The 20,512-nt window shown below is 42.9% G+C and overlaps 2 protein-coding genes across 6 annotated transcripts in view; one reads left to right on the top strand and one right to left on the bottom strand.

Moving 5' to 3' along the window:
* The window catches only part of LOC121280741 (dedicator of cytokinesis protein 2-like), a 627,095-nt gene that overhangs the window by 340,324 nt on the left and 266,259 nt on the right, over positions 1-20,512 (bottom strand). For all 3 annotated transcript variants that reach the window (XM_041192879.1, XM_041192878.1, XM_041192880.1), the window contains one exon: positions 15,601-15,696. In XM_041192879.1, coding sequence (XP_041048813.1) covers positions 15,601-15,696 — 96 coding nt within the window. The remainder of the gene's footprint in view (positions 1-15,600; positions 15,697-20,512) is intronic.
* The window catches only part of LOC121280742 (protein INSYN2B-like), a 124,452-nt gene that overhangs the window by 87,284 nt on the left and 16,656 nt on the right, over positions 1-20,512 (top strand). Inside the window, exon 4 of one of the 3 annotated variants that reach the window (XM_041192881.1) lies at positions 3,236-6,712. The exons of 1 other annotated variant lie outside the window; for it this stretch is intronic. In XM_041192881.1, the coding sequence (XP_041048815.1) occupies positions 3,236-3,422 (187 nt within the window). In that variant the 3' untranslated portion in view covers positions 3,423-6,712. Of the gene's footprint in view, positions 1-3,235; positions 6,713-20,512 lie in introns of those variants that run through there. One more of the 3 variants, XM_041192884.1, reaches the window with a different exon arrangement.

A 20,512-nucleotide genomic window follows, 5' to 3' on the forward strand; every position in this document is an offset into this window, starting at 1 on the left:
GGAGCAATTAAAATTGGGGGTGATCAAGAGGCCAGAATTAGTTGAGTGCAGATATCTCAGAGGGTTGTAGGGTTGGAGGAGATAACGGGGGAGTGACAAAGCCATGTAGGAATTTGAAAACAAAGATGAGAAGTTTACAATCAAGATGTTGCTTAATTGGGAGCCAATGTAGGTCAGCAAGTACAGAGGTGCTCGAAGGACAAGATTTTCTGTGAGTTAAGGCATGGAGCAGCTGTGTTTTGGGTGACTTTAAGTATACAGAGGATAAAATGTGGGAGGCCAGCCAAGTGTGCATTGTCAAAGTGAGAGGTAACAAAGGTATGAATCAAAGCTTCAGTAGCATATGAGCTGAGACAAGGTTGAAGCTGGGTAATGTTACAGAGGTGGAAATAGACAATCTTTAATGGCGCAAATATGTGGCTGGACTTTCACCTCAAATATGACACCAAGGTTGTAAACAAACTGGTTTAATCTCAAACTGCTGCCAGGGTGAGGAATGGAGTCCATAGCTATGGAAGGGAATTTGGAGCAGGAACCCAAAAATAAACAAAAATATTACAGCCCTAAAGTACAATCATCATTTGTATATAACTGTATCGATTGTAGAAATTCTGCGTGAGTCTTTATCGACCAAATTTTTGCCATGGAGATGGGAAGCTCCAGTTGGGAAATCTCCTGACTCAACATACCTGTCTCCATGGAAACTAGGCCTGCACACATGATGTTCGCTCTGGGGTGGGAGATGTAGGAACATGATTGGGTTGGATCTGCTGCCTCCAGCGGTCGTTTTGAGGTGGCAGATGAAACAGGCAAGTGTTCAAGGCGAGCTCGTTAGAAGGCCCACCTCAGTTCTCTGAGACTTTGGTCCTGTTTCATAAAAGGCTGCTAGGTATCTAGCCCTCACCTGCCTACACAGCCCCCGTGCCACCTCATACCCCCCCATGAACACCCATGCCACCTCCATGCCATGTCATATCTACATGCCACCTCCATAGCCACTATGGTCAGACCTCAGGAGCCATGTGGAGAGGAAAAAAAATAAAGTAACAATCTGAGAGTACCCTCACTCATACATACTTAATACAGAAAGAAAAACTCTCATTCATCAAACCCATTGAAATATTTTAAATTCCTCAAGTGGTTAATCTGTTATAAAAACAAACAAACTTCTATTTACTAACCATTCCAAAGACAGCTAATCCCTTAATATGCCCTTAAAACTGCCAATCAAAATGTGAACTCAGCACCCACCACCTCTTCCCCCCACCCCACCCCCCCCCCACCCCCCCCCCACCCCCACTGCGCCCCCCCCCCCCCCCCCAATGAAATTAGTAGCTTTGGAGATTTTGAAATGCAGCAAAGTATTCATAATGGGCTCAGCTATATTTAGGAAATGGCAACAATTAAGTCTATTGAAACTGCAGGAACAGAGGCTAATGTTTTTTTCTTAGCTACACTAGATGGGCCATCAATAAATGTACTCCAGCACCGTGTGTGTTTTTTTTTAACTCTAACTGACAGCTGCAGCATGGTTTTTATCATGTTATAAAGGGCTGAGGATTTTAATAACTTCAGATCATTACATTTTAACAGACCTTATCTCCCCTTCAAGAACATTTACATCTCCTTCATCAACTTGTGACTCCCACACTGTTGGTAAAGGCCATTGGAACAGTCCTAATTTCAAATGGCACGCTGAGTTTATGTTTCCTGCCCATGTGATTCACACTCTGCCCCATTCTCCCTGCTGTCAAAAAATGGATCTGCTGTATATGGGGGCAAGACGTCAGCATCTGGGTCCTGCCCACCATTCTTAAAGGTCTTGAGAATGATCAAGACTCCATGGACAATCCAAACCTATGTCTTTGATGGCTAATGGTCAAGAATCCTCTATGGGGAAAGTGCTCTAATTAGGAAAATCCAGGTAATTTGTTAAACTGATGAAGCCATTTGTAAGTGATTGTAAATTTCATGCTCTCCAGGTCGGGGTTTGGATTTCCTGTGGCTGCAATAAAGTCTACATAAAAGATTGTAATAGGGATCTATTGCAATAAGCCATGGGGTAGACAGTTAGCTAACATTCTGGACATTGGCCTATTCTTAGTATCAATGGAAAGGTAATTGCTTGGAGATACTTCTGCTCTTCAGCATTACTTCACTGGAATTGTAATGGAAAGACCTTTTACATTAGGAATGATGGAAGAAAAGGAGCAGGCCCAGCCAATGTATCTCATCCAATTCAGGAAGAAAGAGTTTGAATTTTTGTATGCCAGAAATCATGTTGTTTTGGATTCTTTTGATTTGCAAGATCATTCTGACAAAAACAAATGTAATGAGTAATATTACAGGCAAGTAAATGTTATCCCCCTGGGGGCAGGCTACAAAGATACTTTCAAGCATTCAGTAGCAGCATCAAGTTCTTTTGAACCAAATCTAACAATGTTAAATACAAAATAGGGTTCCCTCTGCAAAGCCCCAATCTCAGAAGGTCACCTTTACTGCAACAGTGTGACATTCTCCAATTCCCTACAGCCCTGCCTTTAAGTATTCTCTGCAAGTTTGTTTTTATTCTTTCATAGGGTGCCAGCATTGCTGGTAAGGCCAGCATTTGTTGCCAATCCCTAATTGCCCTTGAACTGAGTGGCTAGCTATGGGGCAGTTAAGAGTCAACCACATTGCTGTGGGTCAGGAATCATGTGTAGGCCAGACCAGGTAAGGATGTCAGATTTCCTTCCCTAAAGATCATTAGTGAACCGAATGGGTTTTTACGACAATCAACAATAGTTTAATGGTCATCATCACTAGCTGCATATTCTGTATTTATTAATTGAATTTAAATTCCACCAGCTTCCATGGTGGGGTTTGAACACATGTCTCCAGCGCATTAGATTGGGCCCCTGGAGTACTAGTCCAATGATATTACCACTCTGCCACCATCTCCCCTCCCCAGAGAACTGGCACCTTTGTTTTGTACATTGGGTATTTTTCCACTGCAAGCTGGAATGAGTCTATCCAAAGTTTTTAACATACAGAAGAGGTTTTCATCCTTGTCGACTGGGAATGGATTTGGGCATAGGTCCCAGAGGCAAAAAGCTAGTGTCTAAACTCAATACACCAACAATAGTCGAAGGAAATGAAGGGAAGTGTCACATATTGCTAGTGTTAACTTTTGGCACTAACAGTTATATTTTTAACTGGCAGCAGTTTTATTTGATCTATCTGTATTTTTCCCCAGTGTAGAATATGACTTTAGACAACAGGAAGGCAGATTCCATCAAGTGCTACGAGCCCTGGAAAGCGAAGATGAAAGTTCACACCAGCCGCATTTGCCCAGAGGGAACACAGATACACAGACTAGTCAGAAACAAGAGCTGAAGAGTAAAACACGCAAGCCTAAGAAAGCCTGCTTTTGGTGTTTGTGAGTGATTGCTGTCAAGATTGTTGCCGTGAAATGAGTTTTTATTTTGTCCCTTGCAACTTTTGTAAATTAACGTGCATTGAGGGGCACCTTGTACTTTTTGGGGCAAGCTGCGATCAGTTGCAGCATGTGAACCAAGTAACGCAGTTGCCATGGCTACGAGCGAAGAAAGAGGCAAGACGCGAAGAGTGGAGAGGTGAGAAAATTTGCAAAGAGACCAGTTCTACTGATGCACCATCATATAACTGTGCAGTGAAGTGACACCTCCCTAGTGTAGGTGACCTATAACGCCCAGCAGATTATGCCAATCAGTACAAGCTGATAGATCGCAGTAGAACTACATTTGGTAAATGCAGCACTCTGTCTAATAATTATTTTTGATTAACTAACAGAATAAAACATAGCAATAATGAATGTTGTGGAGCATTTAAGCTTCCAAGTCAGCTGGTGAAATCAATTCAGTCTAATAATAAGGACTGCAGCCTCATTCATTATTGACATTTGCGCAGAGGGTAATGTTTGTATTCCCATGTTTTCAAATGGTCATTCTCTTACTGCTTCTAAATGGCATATTTAACATTGCAATTTTCCACTCTCCATGTATAAGCGGCACCCCCTTTGTATATAAAAGAAAATCTCCTCTTGGGAAACTGTGAGATGAAACCCGAGAGTGCTGCAAAACTACAGAATTACTGGTTAATGTTCCACGGCAATCTGCTTGAGTCCACCCATAACCTTAAACGCTCTTTTTGTCCCAGGCATAATTTTCTCCAGCCTGTTCTATTTTAACCTAGAATTTACAGCACAGAAACAACCCATTTGGCCTAACAGGTTTTTTGTTTATGTTCCACATGGGCTTCCTCCCACCTCACTTCATGTTGCCATATTGTTCTATTCCTTTCTCCCTTAGTGTAGTTTTGTGGTAGTGAGTTCCATATTATATCAGTCATATTTGTTCATAAGTCAAAAACAGAATTTGATATAACCTAAATGCGCATGAAGGTGTGACAAATGCAGGGAAATACCAGGACTGGTTGATATGTTGTAAGCTAGAAACAGCTGCTAATGATAATTGTATATTTGTATAACAATCCGTGTAACAGAGGCACTGATCCATCTAAAATAAATGGCTTAATGGCTGCATTAAGATAGACAGAGAAATATGTCACAAGAACACCTTAAATGTTTGTCCCATACTATCACTAACAAGCATTCAGGGGCTAATGTGCGGCCCCACATAAATCCCAAGGTCACAGTTCTGCAAAATTACGAAGTGCACAACAAAAAATCCTCAAAGATTGATAAATGGAGAAGCACAATCCAAAATGCTCCTCTCGTCTCTCCACACATTGAAGTCCTACGTATGTGGTTTTATTCTGGTTAATCTGCTCCAGACATTGATATTTTCCCTAATGTGTGGACACAAACTCCAATTGTGGCCTAGCCAGTGGTTTATAAAGGTTTAAATTGTGATGAACAGTCTTAACTGAATATTTCTGTAGAACAAACTCTCAATTTGCAATTTACTAAAAAAAAAATTGGAATTGTGCCATTAATTTTATACTCTTCATGATAAGCAGTATCAGCACAGTAAAACATTCCAGAAATCCATGGCTTCTAATTCAGATGCTGGAAGAGCTACTGTGTGGTTCCTGCATTTTCTGTTCTTATTTTGGTTTCTCAGTGCTTGCAGTTTTTCCTTTTATCTCTTCTCATTTCAGTGCAGGTTCCAGGAAGTTCCAGCCATGTATAATAGTATTAAAGCTGTTTCTGATACCAGTCATATTTTGTGTAATATTAGTGTTAAGTTCAGCATTGTACTATGTGAATTGAAAATAATTGGAAGGTGACATGGGTTAATCCTGGAAGGCAGAGATTTACTTAAGCCTACTATTATCTACAATTACCATTGAGAACCACAGGTGAACAGTGAGGCCATAGTGTAAGACTATACCAACACTTAAGAAGGCAAGGAGGAAGATGGGGTAACTCAGGAAGTGGCATGAAGATGATGACTCTATGAGTTTTTGAAGTCCGGATATCATAGGAGGAAGTGGAGACTGAGGGAAATAAGTGAGATTGCGAGGAGGAGAAAGAGCTTGTTACCCATTATATTTGAGCTTAGGAAGTACAATGGAAGAGGCACACAGGCCATAATATTTATTGTAATGGGGGCAGTCAAGAAAGGTTGAGATAAAAGGGGAGAGAATTTTGCTGATAGGCATTTGGTTGTATCTAGCCCAAGAGTGTGAGATGAGGCTTAGAGGGGGCACTGTAGATAGGGAGTGGTCCTGGACTGCAGAGCTTTGTGAAGAGTCAGGAGTTACAAAGTTAAAAAATAAGTCTTTTAATATGAGTTCCTATTAGTTTCTTGACAAATCTACGGGAAGAAAGACAACAATTACCTGATGCTTCTCAAAATCTGGAATATAGACTCATGCCACAGAGAAGCTTGCACATTAATGCAGTTTATATGCCGCAAAATACATGCAGGTACAGAAGTGCTATTTATGCACAAGAGTGGCTTGTATATTGGATATTACAAGACAAGAAACATGATGATAAAGATAGTATGTAACTTAAAGGTTTCCTGTTTGATTCTCCATCAATGCCGAGTTAGATAATGTCCTCCACGGTGGCTGTAAATTAACACTGATTGACTTTAGAGTCCTTGGGATAGAGAGGGGCAAAAGCAGATTGAGTGCCGTTCCTGAGCACTTGCTACTCTCTCTTGCAGTGTTGGTGGGCATCAGCTGGGGAGAGCAGGATCGAGCTGGACTGTGATGCCTTCCCTCACTACCCAGCCCTCACAGTTCGACAACCTGCTGAGCCTCACTGCCCAGGCTCACAGATGAAAACTAGTCAGTTGGCTGAGATACCAGAGGAGAACAACGGTCCTTCAGTAGAGAAGGTGGCAAGATTGCCAAAGAAAGAGAAAATATATATATCTATCAGTTGTGAGAAAGAGATGAAAATATAGAGGTCTATTTTGAAATGTGCAAACAGGAGTAAAATAGTGAATAATTTTGTGTTACATATGATGCTGTATATGGGTGTGTCTTCCCTCAGTAAATGAGGTTAACACTTGTGTAATAGGCATATGGGGTACAGTTGAATTTGTATACTGTCTGTACAGGAATAAGACTTTTCTTTGTATGTTATTGAATATAATTGTAAAATACATTCAAGCAATGATATTTTTTGAAAATGTGTCACTTTGATGGCTTTTCATTGCACACAAATCAATCAGCCGTGCTTGCTGATCAACACATGGAAATAAAGAAATATTTGCTTATATAGAAATTTTATCGCATCAACATCTTAAAGCACTTCTCACCATGTATTTCCCTGGGGAGTGCAGGGATTTTCTATGTGTAAGCAAACAGAAGTTACACTGCAGCAGCAGTGTTCCAGGAACAGCACTGGGGTTAATAAGCAGAAGGCTTTTGGCTGCATTAGCTACGAAGCGAATGTTGTCCAGGACACCAGTAGAACTTTTGCGAAACACTATCAGTAATGTATGGCACCTTCAAAATAGCAAAATATCCCAATGAGTTTGATAATTCAGTGTCAAACCCAGAAGGAGAAGGAGGGAATTAAGAGGACTGGCAGAATGCACGGTCAAAGAGATGGATATCAAGGAGACTTTGAAGAAACACTTATCTAAAAAGCACCACAAGGCCTTTAATATCCATCTGGATAGCTTTAACATCTCATAGAAAGTAGAAACAGAGAATATTTATGCCACAGAAGGAGGTTATTCAGCCCATCTTTTGTGTACTGGTTGAAAAAGGGCTATCTGGCCTAATCCTCCTTTCCAGTTTTTGGTCCATAGCCTTATGGGTTCCGGCATTTCAAATGCACATCCAAGTATCTTTGAAATGTGATGGGGGTTTCTGCCTTCAGCCCCTTTCAGACAATGAGTTGCAGACCCCCACCACCCTCTGGATGAAGAAATGTATCCTCAACTCCCCTTTAGTTCCTTTCCGAATTATTTTAGATCTGTGGCCAGGATCTTCCGGTCCCACCAGCGGTGGGCCTCATCGTGCGTGGGACAGAAATTGACTTTTGGCTGCTCTCAAAATTTTTCTATCCTGCCTGTGACGGGGCCCTCCGCTGGTGGGACCGGAGAATCCATTCCTACGTCCCCACCCAGTTACTGACTTCTCTGCTAAGGGAATTAAGTCCTTCCTATCAACTCTATCTATAATTTTAAACATTTCAATTAAATCTCCCCTTAGATTCCTCTGTTCCAAAAAAAACCAACCCCAGTCTATCCAATCTTTCCTCACTATTAAAATTCTCCTCACAAATTTCCTCCACATTTCTCCAGTGTGATCAAATTCTCTCTTTCATGCAGTGACTCGAAATGTATGCTGAACTCTATCCGAGGCCAAACTAGTGTTTTATACTGTTCCATTGTAACCTCCCTCTTCTTATATTTTACGGCCTGAATTTTACCCTCGTGGTGCGCCTGAGGTCAATGTGGCTGATAGTTGACATAAAACCTGCTCACAGCCGAGATTGTGCTGTGAACACAATCTTACGCTGGCTGGCCGTTAATTGGCCAACCAGCATAAAACACTCCCAGAGGAAGGCTCAGCACCGCCTTTGGGGGCGGGAACAGGGCGGGCACTGCGGGTGCTGGTGAGCACTTCCACTGAGCTCCTTGGAGGCCGACAGCTGCCTCAGGGAGCTGCAGACTGCTAAATAATAAAATAAAAAAAACAAAGAAAATGTCCATGCAGCACAATCAAGCACCTGAAAGCATACCTCATATGCACCCAACCTCAGAATGCAAATTTCTGGCCTTGTATGCCTTCTTAACTATATTATCTACCTATCCCGCTAAGTTTAGCAGTTTGTAGACATACACCCCAAGCGCTGTTCATCTCATACTTCTCCAGATGGAATTCCATTTGCCCAACTACCCATTGCTATTTTCCTGCAGTCTTCAGCTATCAAACACAGGCCGGAACTTTACCGCCCCTCCCGCCAGCAGAATCTCATGGTCTTGCTAACGTCAATGGACGTTTGAATGGCTCACCGTATCTGCCACAGGGGAACCTGCTGTGGTGGGGCCGGAAAATTCCGGCCATAGTTATGTTTTGTAATCACCTGAAAACTTTAGAAAATCTTCCCCCTACACTCACGTCTAAATCATTGATATTTTCCACAAAAAGCAAGGGACCTAATGCTGAGCCCTGTGGAACCCCACAGGAAACAGTCATCCAATCACAAAACCACGTGTCAATCATCACCCTTTGCTTCCTGCCACTGAGTAAATTTTGGATCCAGCTTGCCACTTTTCCTTGGATTCCACAGGCTTTTATCTTTCTTGTGGTCTGTCTTTTGGGACCCAGAAGGGAAAAAATAGTTCAGACCAGTACTCTTATTTCCCAGTTTTTACTGCTGTCCCAGCTTAAGGTATACAAGACCAATTTGGACCAGTATTCTTAATTCCCAGTTTGTACTGTTTTTCCCTTTTGGGGACCTTGTCAAAAACCTTGAAAAAATCATGCACTACATCAAACCCACTACTCTCATTGACCCTCCATGTTTTCTCCTCAAAAAATTCAATCAAGTTAGCCAGACATGACCTTTCCTTAACAACTCTGTGCTGACTGTCCTTAATTAATCTGAGCTTCTAAATGACGATTTATACTGTCTTTCAAAATTTTTTCCAATAATTTTCCCATTACCGAGGTTAGGCTGATTGGCCTGTAATTACTCAGTCTGCCTCATCTGAAGGTCAGCAACTCCCAACAATACAGCGCTTACAATACTTCCTCACAACTCCATTTGAACATCAGGCTCCATTATAAATTCTGGGCCTCTTGACCCGGAGGTGACTGGCTAAGTGTAGTGTAGTAGCTTGGTTTTGTGTCTTCCAGCTCCTCCTATGTAGCCAAGAAACTTCCATAGTCCAACCAACCCGACTTCTCTACTGCCCAAATCACTATATATTTTGGGATTTAATTACAAATGGCAATACTTAGAGAGTGTGTGGACTTCACAGCCTCGTCTGATCCTGTTCTTACTGGCAGCTGCAATCTACAACACAGCTCATTGAACAGTAATTAGGAGCTGGAAATTGCATCCTCCCGACAAGCTATCCTAGTGGATGTTACCCAGTAAACCTTCAGGGGAATCCAAGGCAGCACACTTTAAAGAGTTGGCATTAATATGTCAGGTTTATAAATTAATTGCAGGAGCTTCAGCCTTCACTCAAGAGTGAGAGAGAGAGAATGAGAGGGATGAAGAGTGAGGGAGAGGGGGAGAGAGAGATAGAGTGAGAGGGGAGAGAGAAAGGGTGAGAGGGTAGAGAAAGAGAGAGGGAGGGAGAGAGGGAGGTGGAGGGGTGGAGAAAGTGAGAGGGAGGGAGAAAGTGGTAAGTCAGAGGAAGAGAGAAAGAGCAAGGGAGAAATATAGAGAGAGTGAGGGAGAGAGTGTGAGAGGGAGGGGAGAGAGAGAGAGACATTTGAATCCCCAAAAAGGGATAAGGAAAATTAGAGAAAGGGTCTTCGTTGGGATATTTGCGTGTAACTAGCTGCCAGATGACTGGAGGATGATTTGGTGAAAGATTCTCATTGGGGGGAGAGTTCTTGAAAGATCAAGATTTCTGCATTCAGCACTTAAGAAAACACAGACAAATTTCCACCTTCTACAAAAAAGAGATTATGCATGGAAAATGTAGCACTTCCACGCTTCCAGGTTTCCCTGCTAAAGTCACCTCGAGCACAGATGGGACCTATTCCAAATTAGGCCTACATTTTTGGCTTTCAAGTATTTCTCCAGCTAGTCTTGTTATATAAAAACAAACTAGAAGTCCCAATCCATGGAGGTACAAATCCATTTTCCATCACACCAAAGATCACTTGACCAACAATGTAAAAGATGCTATCAGCATCACCTTCAAGAGGTAGGTGATTTTTTTTTTGATTGCTTGGACTGTTTTTTATATGCTATCCAGAGAGATTACATTGTTTTCACCTTGTAAAGATTTTATCCACTCTTTTAAAAGTCACTTTCACCAACTCCTATTATCTGGAATTAGCCACATTCCTATCATGACTTACACACTAATTTCACAGTTGGCACCTTTTGACTTGGAGCCATATGTGTACAATAGTTAATCGCTGCATAACCCAAATCAGAAAATTGTCAGGTTTATTTGATTTACTAGCCTATGGAAATCAGCTAACTCCACAGAAAGAGCACATTCTGGACATTTCTGCTCTGTTTTTTATGGAGTACGTTTACCCACTGATTCATCAGGTGACTCATTCTCTTCACCCCGAATTGAACTCTAAAAACACAACTTTGACCCTCTGCCCTGCCTGCAACGAGAACAATGGGTTGTGGGGGGGATTAAAATAAGGCATGCCAGAGCCTCAATTTTGGATCAAAAATGAGAGCCTGGTGACACAATTCAGACTATTTGATTCTGACCGCGATCAGCATCTATTGCCAATGTCACTGGGAGCACAGGGCATCAAGGAGCATAAAGCTTCCTGAAGGGAGCCCCAAAGGTAAGTCAGCTGATGTTAGAAATAAAAACAAAAATTGCTGGAAATACTCAGCGGGTCAGGCAGCACCTACAGAGACAACAGGGTTAATGGGCTGAATATCTCTCTGAGCAGGTGAGCGCCGCCCAACCTACTCAAGCGTAAAATGATGCATGATGACGTTGGATGAGTGTCCCGACATCATCACGCACTCGCACAATATTTCGGTTGGCGGGTCTGAGTCGGCAGCACACCCGCAGGCAATTAATAGGCCTATTAAGGCCATTAAAGTATTAATTAACTGACATTTTTTGCTCCAACCTTATGATTGCCATGCAGGCAAAAAGGCCAAGTGGCCTTTGGATTTTTTATGAAACCTCATCCATTGGGCAGGATGAGGTTTCCAACAGGAATTAAAAATAATATAAAAATTTTTGAAATATCATTTATAATATGTCCCTGCTCATGTGACAGAGTCACATGCGAGGACATGTTTTTAACATCTGTAAACTCTTTATTTTTTATTTTAAAAATCTTCAGCCCCCTAAGGCAGCTCTGTGCCTCAGGGAGCTCTCAGTGAGTGCTCTCGTGTGCATGTGCTAGATTCCACACTCGCCCTCATCCCGTCCTCACCCCGGCAGCGCTCAGCGTTGCTGCGCATGTTTCACGCTGGCTGGCTGATAAGGTAGAAATCCTGCCCAATGTTTCAGGTCAATGACCTTTCACAAGATCAGTTTTGGATCTGTGTTCTTTCATCTGTTCTTGACCATTTCATCATGTCAAACCAGTTAAGGAGCTCAGAGTTCATAAAATTGAAGTATTTGTTAAAATTAATATAAAATCATCTAGATGCAGAATCAAGTGGGCAATGGCATTGTCAAGACTAAATACTTTCCTCCTCTAATAAATGCAACTTTAGTTCTGTTGTACCTAATGAATATAGCATAAAGGGTACTGTCAGAGAAAACCCAACTGAAAATCCTTTTTCGTCTTGTTTGAAATGGGAGATGATCATCGCCAGCATCCTTCCATCTATGGAAGATGATGGACACACAGTGAACAATCCCTTTCAGACGGGATGTCTTCATAAGGCGCGCCTTTGCTGAAGGCTGTAGAGGTCAATCCTTGAGAGGCAGGTTGTCACACATGAAGCTATCAGGACTCATTGTGGATTACACTCAATAATGTGACTTATTACATCATTGTGTAATGCATTTAAAAATATGAGGAAAACAGCAAGTTTGTGCAGCATTTTCCACAAGGTTGTTCTCTTAAACCAAAGGGTGAATTTTATGTGGGGATGGATTAGCCCTGCCCTCCCCATCCCTAACACAACCAAAAAGCACCATGCTGACCAGAAACTAGTGTGCCCTGCAGTGATAATACACTGGCATAGCCTAAATTGTTTCAAAGTGAGACTTCCGCCTCCATCTGGGAGCAAGTCCCACACTAGAGAGCTACTGACCAACCTGATTGGTTGGCAGCTCTGTGGTTCCAGCAGTGCCAGAATTGAGTAGTGGCCACTGCTGGGACTACAAGCCGTTCCCAAAGAAGAAGTGTCATGGATACTGGACTTCAGGTAACTCCAGGGATTTTGGATGGGCCTGCCTGGCAGACCCCAGCGAGGGGTGGAGGGGTTGGGTGGCTGTGTTCTAGAGCCCAAGAAAGGAGGCTTAAGGGGGGTGGGGGGGATGTGATCTTGGGGGTGGCTACCTCCAATGAGCATAGAGAGACCCCAAAATGAGGTGACCCTTTCCTATCCAAAAGCAGCCTGTGCAGTGAAAGCTGCCGTGTTACCCGCTTTGCCTCTGCCTTCACCTGCCACATGTATTATTGCAGCGGCAGCGGAATGAAGCTCTTAAATGGCCATTAATTGACCACTTAAGGCCCTCAATTGGCCCAAGGGTGGGCAAGCTGCCCAACGCCTTACCTGCCCACCATAATGTGGGAGACAGGTCGGGGGTGTGCGGGAAGGTGGCAGGCATACCACCTATTTATTTTATGAGGCTTCCCCCCAACTTCAAATATGTTGCTGGCACTGGGGGGCTGGGTGGTGTTGCTGTAAAATTCACCCCCAGATTCAGTATGAATTCCTGAGATGTGACGTCACTGGCATTTGGCCTTGAGTAAAAGATAGTGGTCGACCTTTATTGAACCACTGCAGTCCCACATGGTGAAGGTGCTTGAGCACCTTCAGTATGAATGATACACATTACATTAGCTCTATTGTATCCACTCACACATCCAGAAAATGCACACCCCTTCGGGCCACGCACATATGGTTGCTAAGGAGAAAATCAATGCTCTTGCTGAAAGTACTTAAGCGTGCCCATATGAGCCTTGATACAGCTGAGCTGTAAGTCAGTCTCCCTCATGCATAATTGCCATGACATTTCGCTTCAATGCCAACCTCAGAAAACCAACCTGATATGTCTCAACAACATCTATCCTTGTGATTCAACCTGACCAAGGATCACACTTAGGGGAAGCTTAATTCTGCAGAGCTTTAGACAATGGTTAAAATGGCTTCAATTTATTGGAGGAGAAAGGACAGATTGATCCAACTTTTCACAGCAATTTGGTTTATCGATGTAACACCACTCCACCCCAGGATGCATTGTGGAAACATGTTTCCTTTTTAAATTGCCTCTACATTTTCCTGTCAACACCAAGCAATTTGCAAATCCTGTCAGAAAAATCTATGAAATGAGCATAAATCAATCAGAGCACTAATTCTGAAAGAAGTCAACTGTTGGATGGAGACTGGAAATGACAGGGAAGAAATTCAACTCATAGTTGCCTGTTTTTCTGATGTTAAATCAAAATCATCCCACCAACTTTTACATCAAGTTCTAACTTGCTCAATCAGCACAGGAAGTATTGAAGACCATATTAACTCGTGCGACTTTCAGTCATCCAGGGTGCCTGCCTGCAGTTTTAGGGCTCCTTAAATTCATAGGTTTTAAACTCAGGAACTAAGAAAGCAGAGTGTATATCATGCAGACATGTACCAGGCATTGAGTGGCACTATAGGGACAGCATCCTTATAGGGACAACTAGAGGCCATTCAGGCAAAAAAAAGGGCCAAGCAGCTGCATTGCTTTTTTGCTTTTATCAACCCAGACGAGGCAGGATTTCTCCTCCTGGACCTACAAAAGAGACACAAGCCTGCCGCCAACCATAATTGACTCCCTCATTCCCAACTCATCAACCAGAATACTACAATTTTGTTTATTTAGCAATTTGTTGAGAAGGTGACTCCAGGATCATGTTTTTTTTCAGGGTCACAGAGTTTATCCAAGTAGAAAGGAAGAGAGAAATACTGGGCCAAAATTCCAAGGCGTGTTCACAGGTCTCACACTGTAACTGTGCCACACACGTGCTTGTTAAATAATTAATCTAATGGTTCTTTAATATTGATTTGGACCATTGGAACTAGCACATTACTCCCACCACCAAATGTCACATCTAGGATCAGACAATTCCCCAATCTTCATGGGTTGCACGAATTGGTATCTCCAACAAACTAACATAATTTAAGTTACCCAGTCTAATTCCTCCGCCAATGCATTAATTGGAGCATGTCACAGCGAGACGTTCCCAATCAGCACCAGTGCAATACATCAAGCTTGCTAGGTCTGCTCAGCCCTGCTGTGCTCTAACCTCAGTCTTGAGTCTGGAGTGTAGGTTGCTTAGGCCCAAGGTTAATGCAAAGATTGGGGGGGCCACAATGTTGCTGAGCAGCTGCCTTAAAGAGGCAGTCCACATTAAACACAGCTCCACCTTAACAACTAGATCAAAGCCATGCCCAGACCCGTGCCTACCCCATGAGCCACAACTGATCATCATCAGATCATGTTTGTGTGTGGAGATACTTAGATATAAATAATTATGCTGCCTTCAAGGCCCCAAAAGAACGTGAATAGTACATGAAAACTGAAATACTGGTGAGTCACACACAGCCCAGCAGCAAATTCCTGCAACACCCTGTCAAATACTGTGATTTCTGTATGTGAGAAACATTTTCTGGTTTTTACAAACCCCCAGCTGTCTCTCTGGAAAGAAGACCAGATAAATCAGAGCAGTTGTAGCACCCGCCCCCAAACTGAGGCTTAAGATAGAGAAAATACTAAGGAATATTTTTATGCTTGCTGTTTCTATGGAAACAGGTCCCATCCGCAACCAGAATGCTACGATTTTGTTTATTTAGCAATTTGTTGAGAAGTTGACTCCGGGATCATGTTTTTTTTCAGGGTCACAGAGTTTATTCAACTAGAAAGGAAGAGAGAAATACTGGCCAAAATTCCAAGGTTTGTTCACGGGTCTCACACTGTAACTGTTCCACACACGTGCTCATTAAATAATTACTCTAATGGTTCTTTAATATTGATTTGGACCATTGGAACTTGCACATTACTCCCATCATCAAATGTCACAGATAGCCTCCGGCAAACAGTGGGATATATGGATACCCCATACCGCTGGGTATAATACAAAAGAAGAGGGATATTTGTAGTTCATGGGCCCCCAGTTGAGCACTGTTCTCCCCATGCTTCACTGACAACTTTGAAGCCCTTTGCACAGATGGCAATCTGAGGTACCAAGTGAAGCAGAGTTCACCACATATTTGCACAAATGGATCCCAGAAGAAGGGTGATTTGCATGATTACTTACAACCAGGTTGTGGTCTCTTCCCATATTAATAACCGTCTGGTTCACAGTTCGGAGCAACTTTGTTATGATCCCCTGGAGATGATTATGAGTTAAACCCTAGGAGAAAGAAAAGAAGAATGGTGAGGCAGCCATTTTGTGTCAATTCCAGGACAGCCATTTTGAATCAGGTTGAGGCAATACATTCATCAGGTAACAAAGTCTTCAATTTCTGGATAAAGCCCTAAATACAGTTATATATCTAGAAACAGATGCATTTTAATAGTAATAGTAGTAAAAGTCAACAACTGTAATGCTTTTCCGTTCTGTTTGCTCTGCCTTCTCCACAGAGTCTTTAGCATCTTACATTATGGATCCAATTTCTTCCTCCCCTTCTCCGAGGTGGAAGGAGCCATAACCCCCTGCACCAGGCTTTGGTTTATAGGTAGTATTCTCACATTGGAGATAGTAAGAGACATTTTCGTGATTAAGGTGGGTAGTTTGTCAGGAGATTTTCTGATTTAATAGAACAGCCTCAATTTAAAGGACCCGGTTGATTCCAATTTTCACTCTGGGGAGGTTGTTGGGGGCTAGTTACAGAATAAAGTCAGGCCTGCCAACCCTGGAAACAGACTGTAGGCAGCCACAGGGACAGGTGAGCGTGGGGACAGTGAGTACTAGATGGGCTGGTTAGAAGGCTTTTCTCTGGGACTTTGACCCAGTTGTTTTGGAAGCTATTATTTGGAAACTCCTTCACCCCATGCACCCCTTACATCCCATACCCACTCCCCATGCACCTACCAACACATGTCCCCGTGCCCCTTGCATGCCACCTCATACACCCATGCCACCTCCATAGCCATTCACTCAGTATCCACTATAGGCACACATCTGGAGCCACGTGGAGATGAAAAAATAAAACTTCTAACAATCTAAAAGAGCCCTCACTTATACACACTTGATACAGAAAAAAAGCTCTCGATCCCTTGAGTTTTCAATCTGTTTTAAAAATGAACTTCTATTCAGTAACTACATAAAGGACAGCTAATCTTTTACTAGCTTATTTAAGCTGTCAATCAAAATGTGAGCTCCTCCTCACTCTCCTCCCCTCCTACCTCCCCACTGAGATAAGTGTTTTTGGAGCTCTTGAAACTCAGCTAAGCATTCATAATGACCTCGGCTGTAACAACAGCTCTTGGGAAATGTTAACAATGAACTCTATTGAAACCACAGGAACCAGATAGTTTTTTTTCTAACCTACAAAGATTGCCTGTTAATCAAAGCAGCCCAAAGGCCAGTGTATCTACTTAACTCTAATTGATAGCTTCAGCCTATTTTCTACTTTGCTTTTAAAGACTTGGGGATTTAAATAACTTCAGATCATAATACTTAAACAAACCTTATCTGCCCACCAAGAGCATTTATGTTACTGCATAAATTTGTGACTCCTACACAATGGGTTCAGACTCTCGGAACAGCCAAAATGGGGTCTGTTTGAACTCAGCAATAATTTCAAATGGCTGCTCCAAGTTCATGCTTCCTGCCTGTGTGATGTACGTCCATCCCCCTTCTCTGACAAGCAAAAATGAGATCTGTCAGAAATGGGGGTGGGACTTCTGCATCGGGGTCCCACCTGTCACTTCAAAAGGCCTCCAGGGTTGGTCCAACTCCGTGAAAATCTGGCCCAAAGTCAAGTGGGTTCAAGCCTCTGCTCCAAAAACTGGAGAACTCAGCCAAAACTGAGAGAGCACAGCATTGTTGGAGGTGTCGTTTTTTGGATGGGACGTTAAACCTGTCTGCCCTCTCTGGTGAATTTAAAGGATTCAACGGCACCATCTGAAGAAGAACAAATGAGTCAACTTTTGTGTCCTGGCCAATATTCATCCTTCAACTTAAATAACTGAATCAGATTATCTGATCATTTATCTCATGCTGTCTATGGGGGCTTACTGTGCAAATATGGCTGTCATGTAACCTAAATTATAACAGTGACTACACTTGAAAAGTACTTCATTGGCTGCAAAGTATTTTGGGATGTTCTGTAGTTGTGAAAGGTGCAATATAAAAGCAAATTCTCTCTTTTACCAACAGCCCACTTGTTCAGAATTGTACCACTCTTCATACACAAAATTTTCAGAATTTTTAGTGGCATTCCCTTAGCTATTGATGTAGTAATAGGATCTGGTACATACACAGTTAATGTGAGACTAAGTACAATGCCGCCCACACGCTGATATAAGAAGGCACATGACCCAGAGGCAGGGTCAATCTAGAGATGGATAGTAAAGATCTAAACTGGAGTCATTTCCATACCTGTACCCTCAGCTGTAAATATTTACATAGTTGTGAGTTGTTAATAAAGACTTGCTGTTAATATACTCAAGACTACAAAGCCTACTTCATGGTGTCTGAAGCAGGATTCTTCAATTAACACATATTAAACTGCTAATAAAGTCGATCAGCCTAACTCTTGCATTGTCTCCTTGCCTTTACAGAATTATAGGCCCTTGATATTAACTTGGAGGTCGGTTTAGAGTTGGCGGCTGGTGATTGGGGATGGGTGGGGGGGGGGTTGGGGTAGGGGTGGCTATTTTGCAGCTGGGAAACCCAAAACTTATAAAAAGAATGTTTCAGTGTCCCAGTTTTAGCAAGCCGGATTGAAATGTGACTGACTGTCAGGTGGCAAGACCTGAGACACCAGGCCACAGCAAGGGAGTGGAGAGGAAATCCAGCCAGCCAGGGGTGGGATTTTCTAGCCCCACCCGCTGCCGGGATCATTAGATCCCGCCGATGCCAAATCTCTCATGGTGGGTTCCGCCATGACAGGGCTGGAAAATCCCAGCCCAGTTCAAAACCCAGAAGGAGAAAACAGTTCAGACCAGTACTCTTATTTTCCAGTTTTACTGGTGTTCCATTTTAAAATATATAAGGCCAGTTCAGACCAGTACTCTTATTTTCCAGTTCCTACAGTTTTTTCCTTCTGGGAATTTAAAATGCAGATTATAAACCTGAGGCTGACGCCTGATTATAATATTTAAATAAGCAACCTGCCTCCTGGCAGCACATTGGTCAGCCATTCCCAGCCCCACTTCCTATTTTAATGGAGGCAGATTGAGAGTTTTTTTATTACATTTTTACATCTCCCCTGACTCAACCACTGGTTTTTGGGATTAAAATTCTCACAATACTGTAAAATGGTTCAGAAATTCAACAACCATTAAATGAATAGGGGGGAAAGTCTGCTATCATCCCATGTTGGAATAGCAGCTTCTGCTCTACAATTGGCCTGAAGGTTGGTGGCAGGATTAACTTCTCATAGCTATCCAGGATCTTACCTGTGGACTGGAAAATGGCCGATTTCCCCATCCCATCCCAAACCCCAGCCCAACCACAGCTTGAAAAGCCACTAATGATCAATCATACGTGAAGGATGGCTACCTTGCAGAGATACAGAAGTGGAGGCTGCATGGCACCGGCCAGCCTGTGCCCCAGCAAGAGTTAGTATCCATTGAGAGTGGAGCAGCTAACTGAAAATAAGGAGGTAAACATCATGATGTTCTCTGACTCTTGCTGGAAGCTGTACGTTTGTGAGTGTGAGAGAAGGATGTGGGATCAAACTCAACTCCCAAACTCCCTGCAGTCCAACAACCTAACCAATACTCACTGAGGCAGTGACAACAAGGCAGCACCTACACCTATCTCAGCTGGAATCAAGTCTTTCAGTAGGAGAAATGGGGAGAACATGCAGTGGTCTGCACTGGAGTGTTGTGTTTGGCTACAGTAGAGAGCTTCAGTTGGAGATTGGTGACTGAGGGAGTTTAAGCATTGAATTAAGGGTTAAATTCTATCTAAAGTCTCGTCTTTCTTTAATTTAGCAATTAACTAAAAGTTGCTGTTAGGGTTGGAAGAAGATGAGTTTTAGTCCAGCCTTCAAAAAGGGCTCATACAGGCTCAGCTTGCAACTGCAACTAGTTAATTAGATAACTGGCTTAATCAGTTTTACAGAGGCTAGGATTAGAGAGTATAAAAATAGTGCTGACTTTGTCTACCCTGGAGTGCTGTGTTTGGCTGCGGTAGAACTGTTTGGTAACAGGGAGTTTGCTGAGGAGGGAGGAGGTGCTCCTTTCCTTTTCTACCTTTCTTTACATAGAAGAGTGGTGGCCTTGGTAAGTAGGAACTGATGAGTAAACCAGAGAAGTGTAATATTTTTAAAGTTGCTATACTTAGATTTAACTGAGAAGCGCCAGGAATAATGGAAATTTAGGGCCAATTTAATAAAGTAATATAAATAATCCAAAGTAGAATAAAGTTAATGTAAGGGAAGTAGAGTTAACACAGAGCAGGGCAGCTCAGTCAAGCGGAATATGTGCCCTGTAATCTGTGCAAAGTCATGGATGCTACTAGTGTTCTCGATGACCACATGTTCAGGAAACGCTGCCAGCTGCAGAAACTTGAGCTCCAGGTTTTAGAGCTCGAGTGGTGGCTGGAGTCTCTGTGGCACATCCTCGAGGCTGAGAGCTATGTGGATAGCCTGTTCAGAGAGGTGGTCACACCACACCTTAAGGGCCTGGTGACAGAGAGGGAATGGGTGACCACCAGGCAGTCCAAGAGAAGTAGGTAGGTAATGCAGGAGCCCCCTGGGATCCCGCTCAGAAATCAGTTTTCCATTTTGGAAGCTAGTGAGGGTGCTTGCTCCTCAGTGGAGTGCAGTCAGAGCCACGTTTGTGACACCACAAAGGGAGGAAGAAGAAAGGAAGAGCTATTGTGATAGGGGATTCATTGGTTAGGGGAACAGACAGGTGTTTCTGTGGCTGTAAATGTGACTCAAGGATGGTATGTTGCCTCTCTGGTGCCAGGGTCAAGGATGACAGAGCGGCTGCAGGACATCCTTCTAGGGGAGGGTGATCAGCCAGAGGCTGTGGGTCCACATTGGGAG

The sequence above is a fragment of the Carcharodon carcharias genome, chromosome 8 (genome assembly GCF_017639515.1).
Source record: "Carcharodon carcharias isolate sCarCar2 chromosome 8, sCarCar2.pri, whole genome shotgun sequence".
Classification (NCBI taxonomy): Eukaryota; Metazoa; Chordata; class Chondrichthyes; order Lamniformes; family Lamnidae; genus Carcharodon; species Carcharodon carcharias.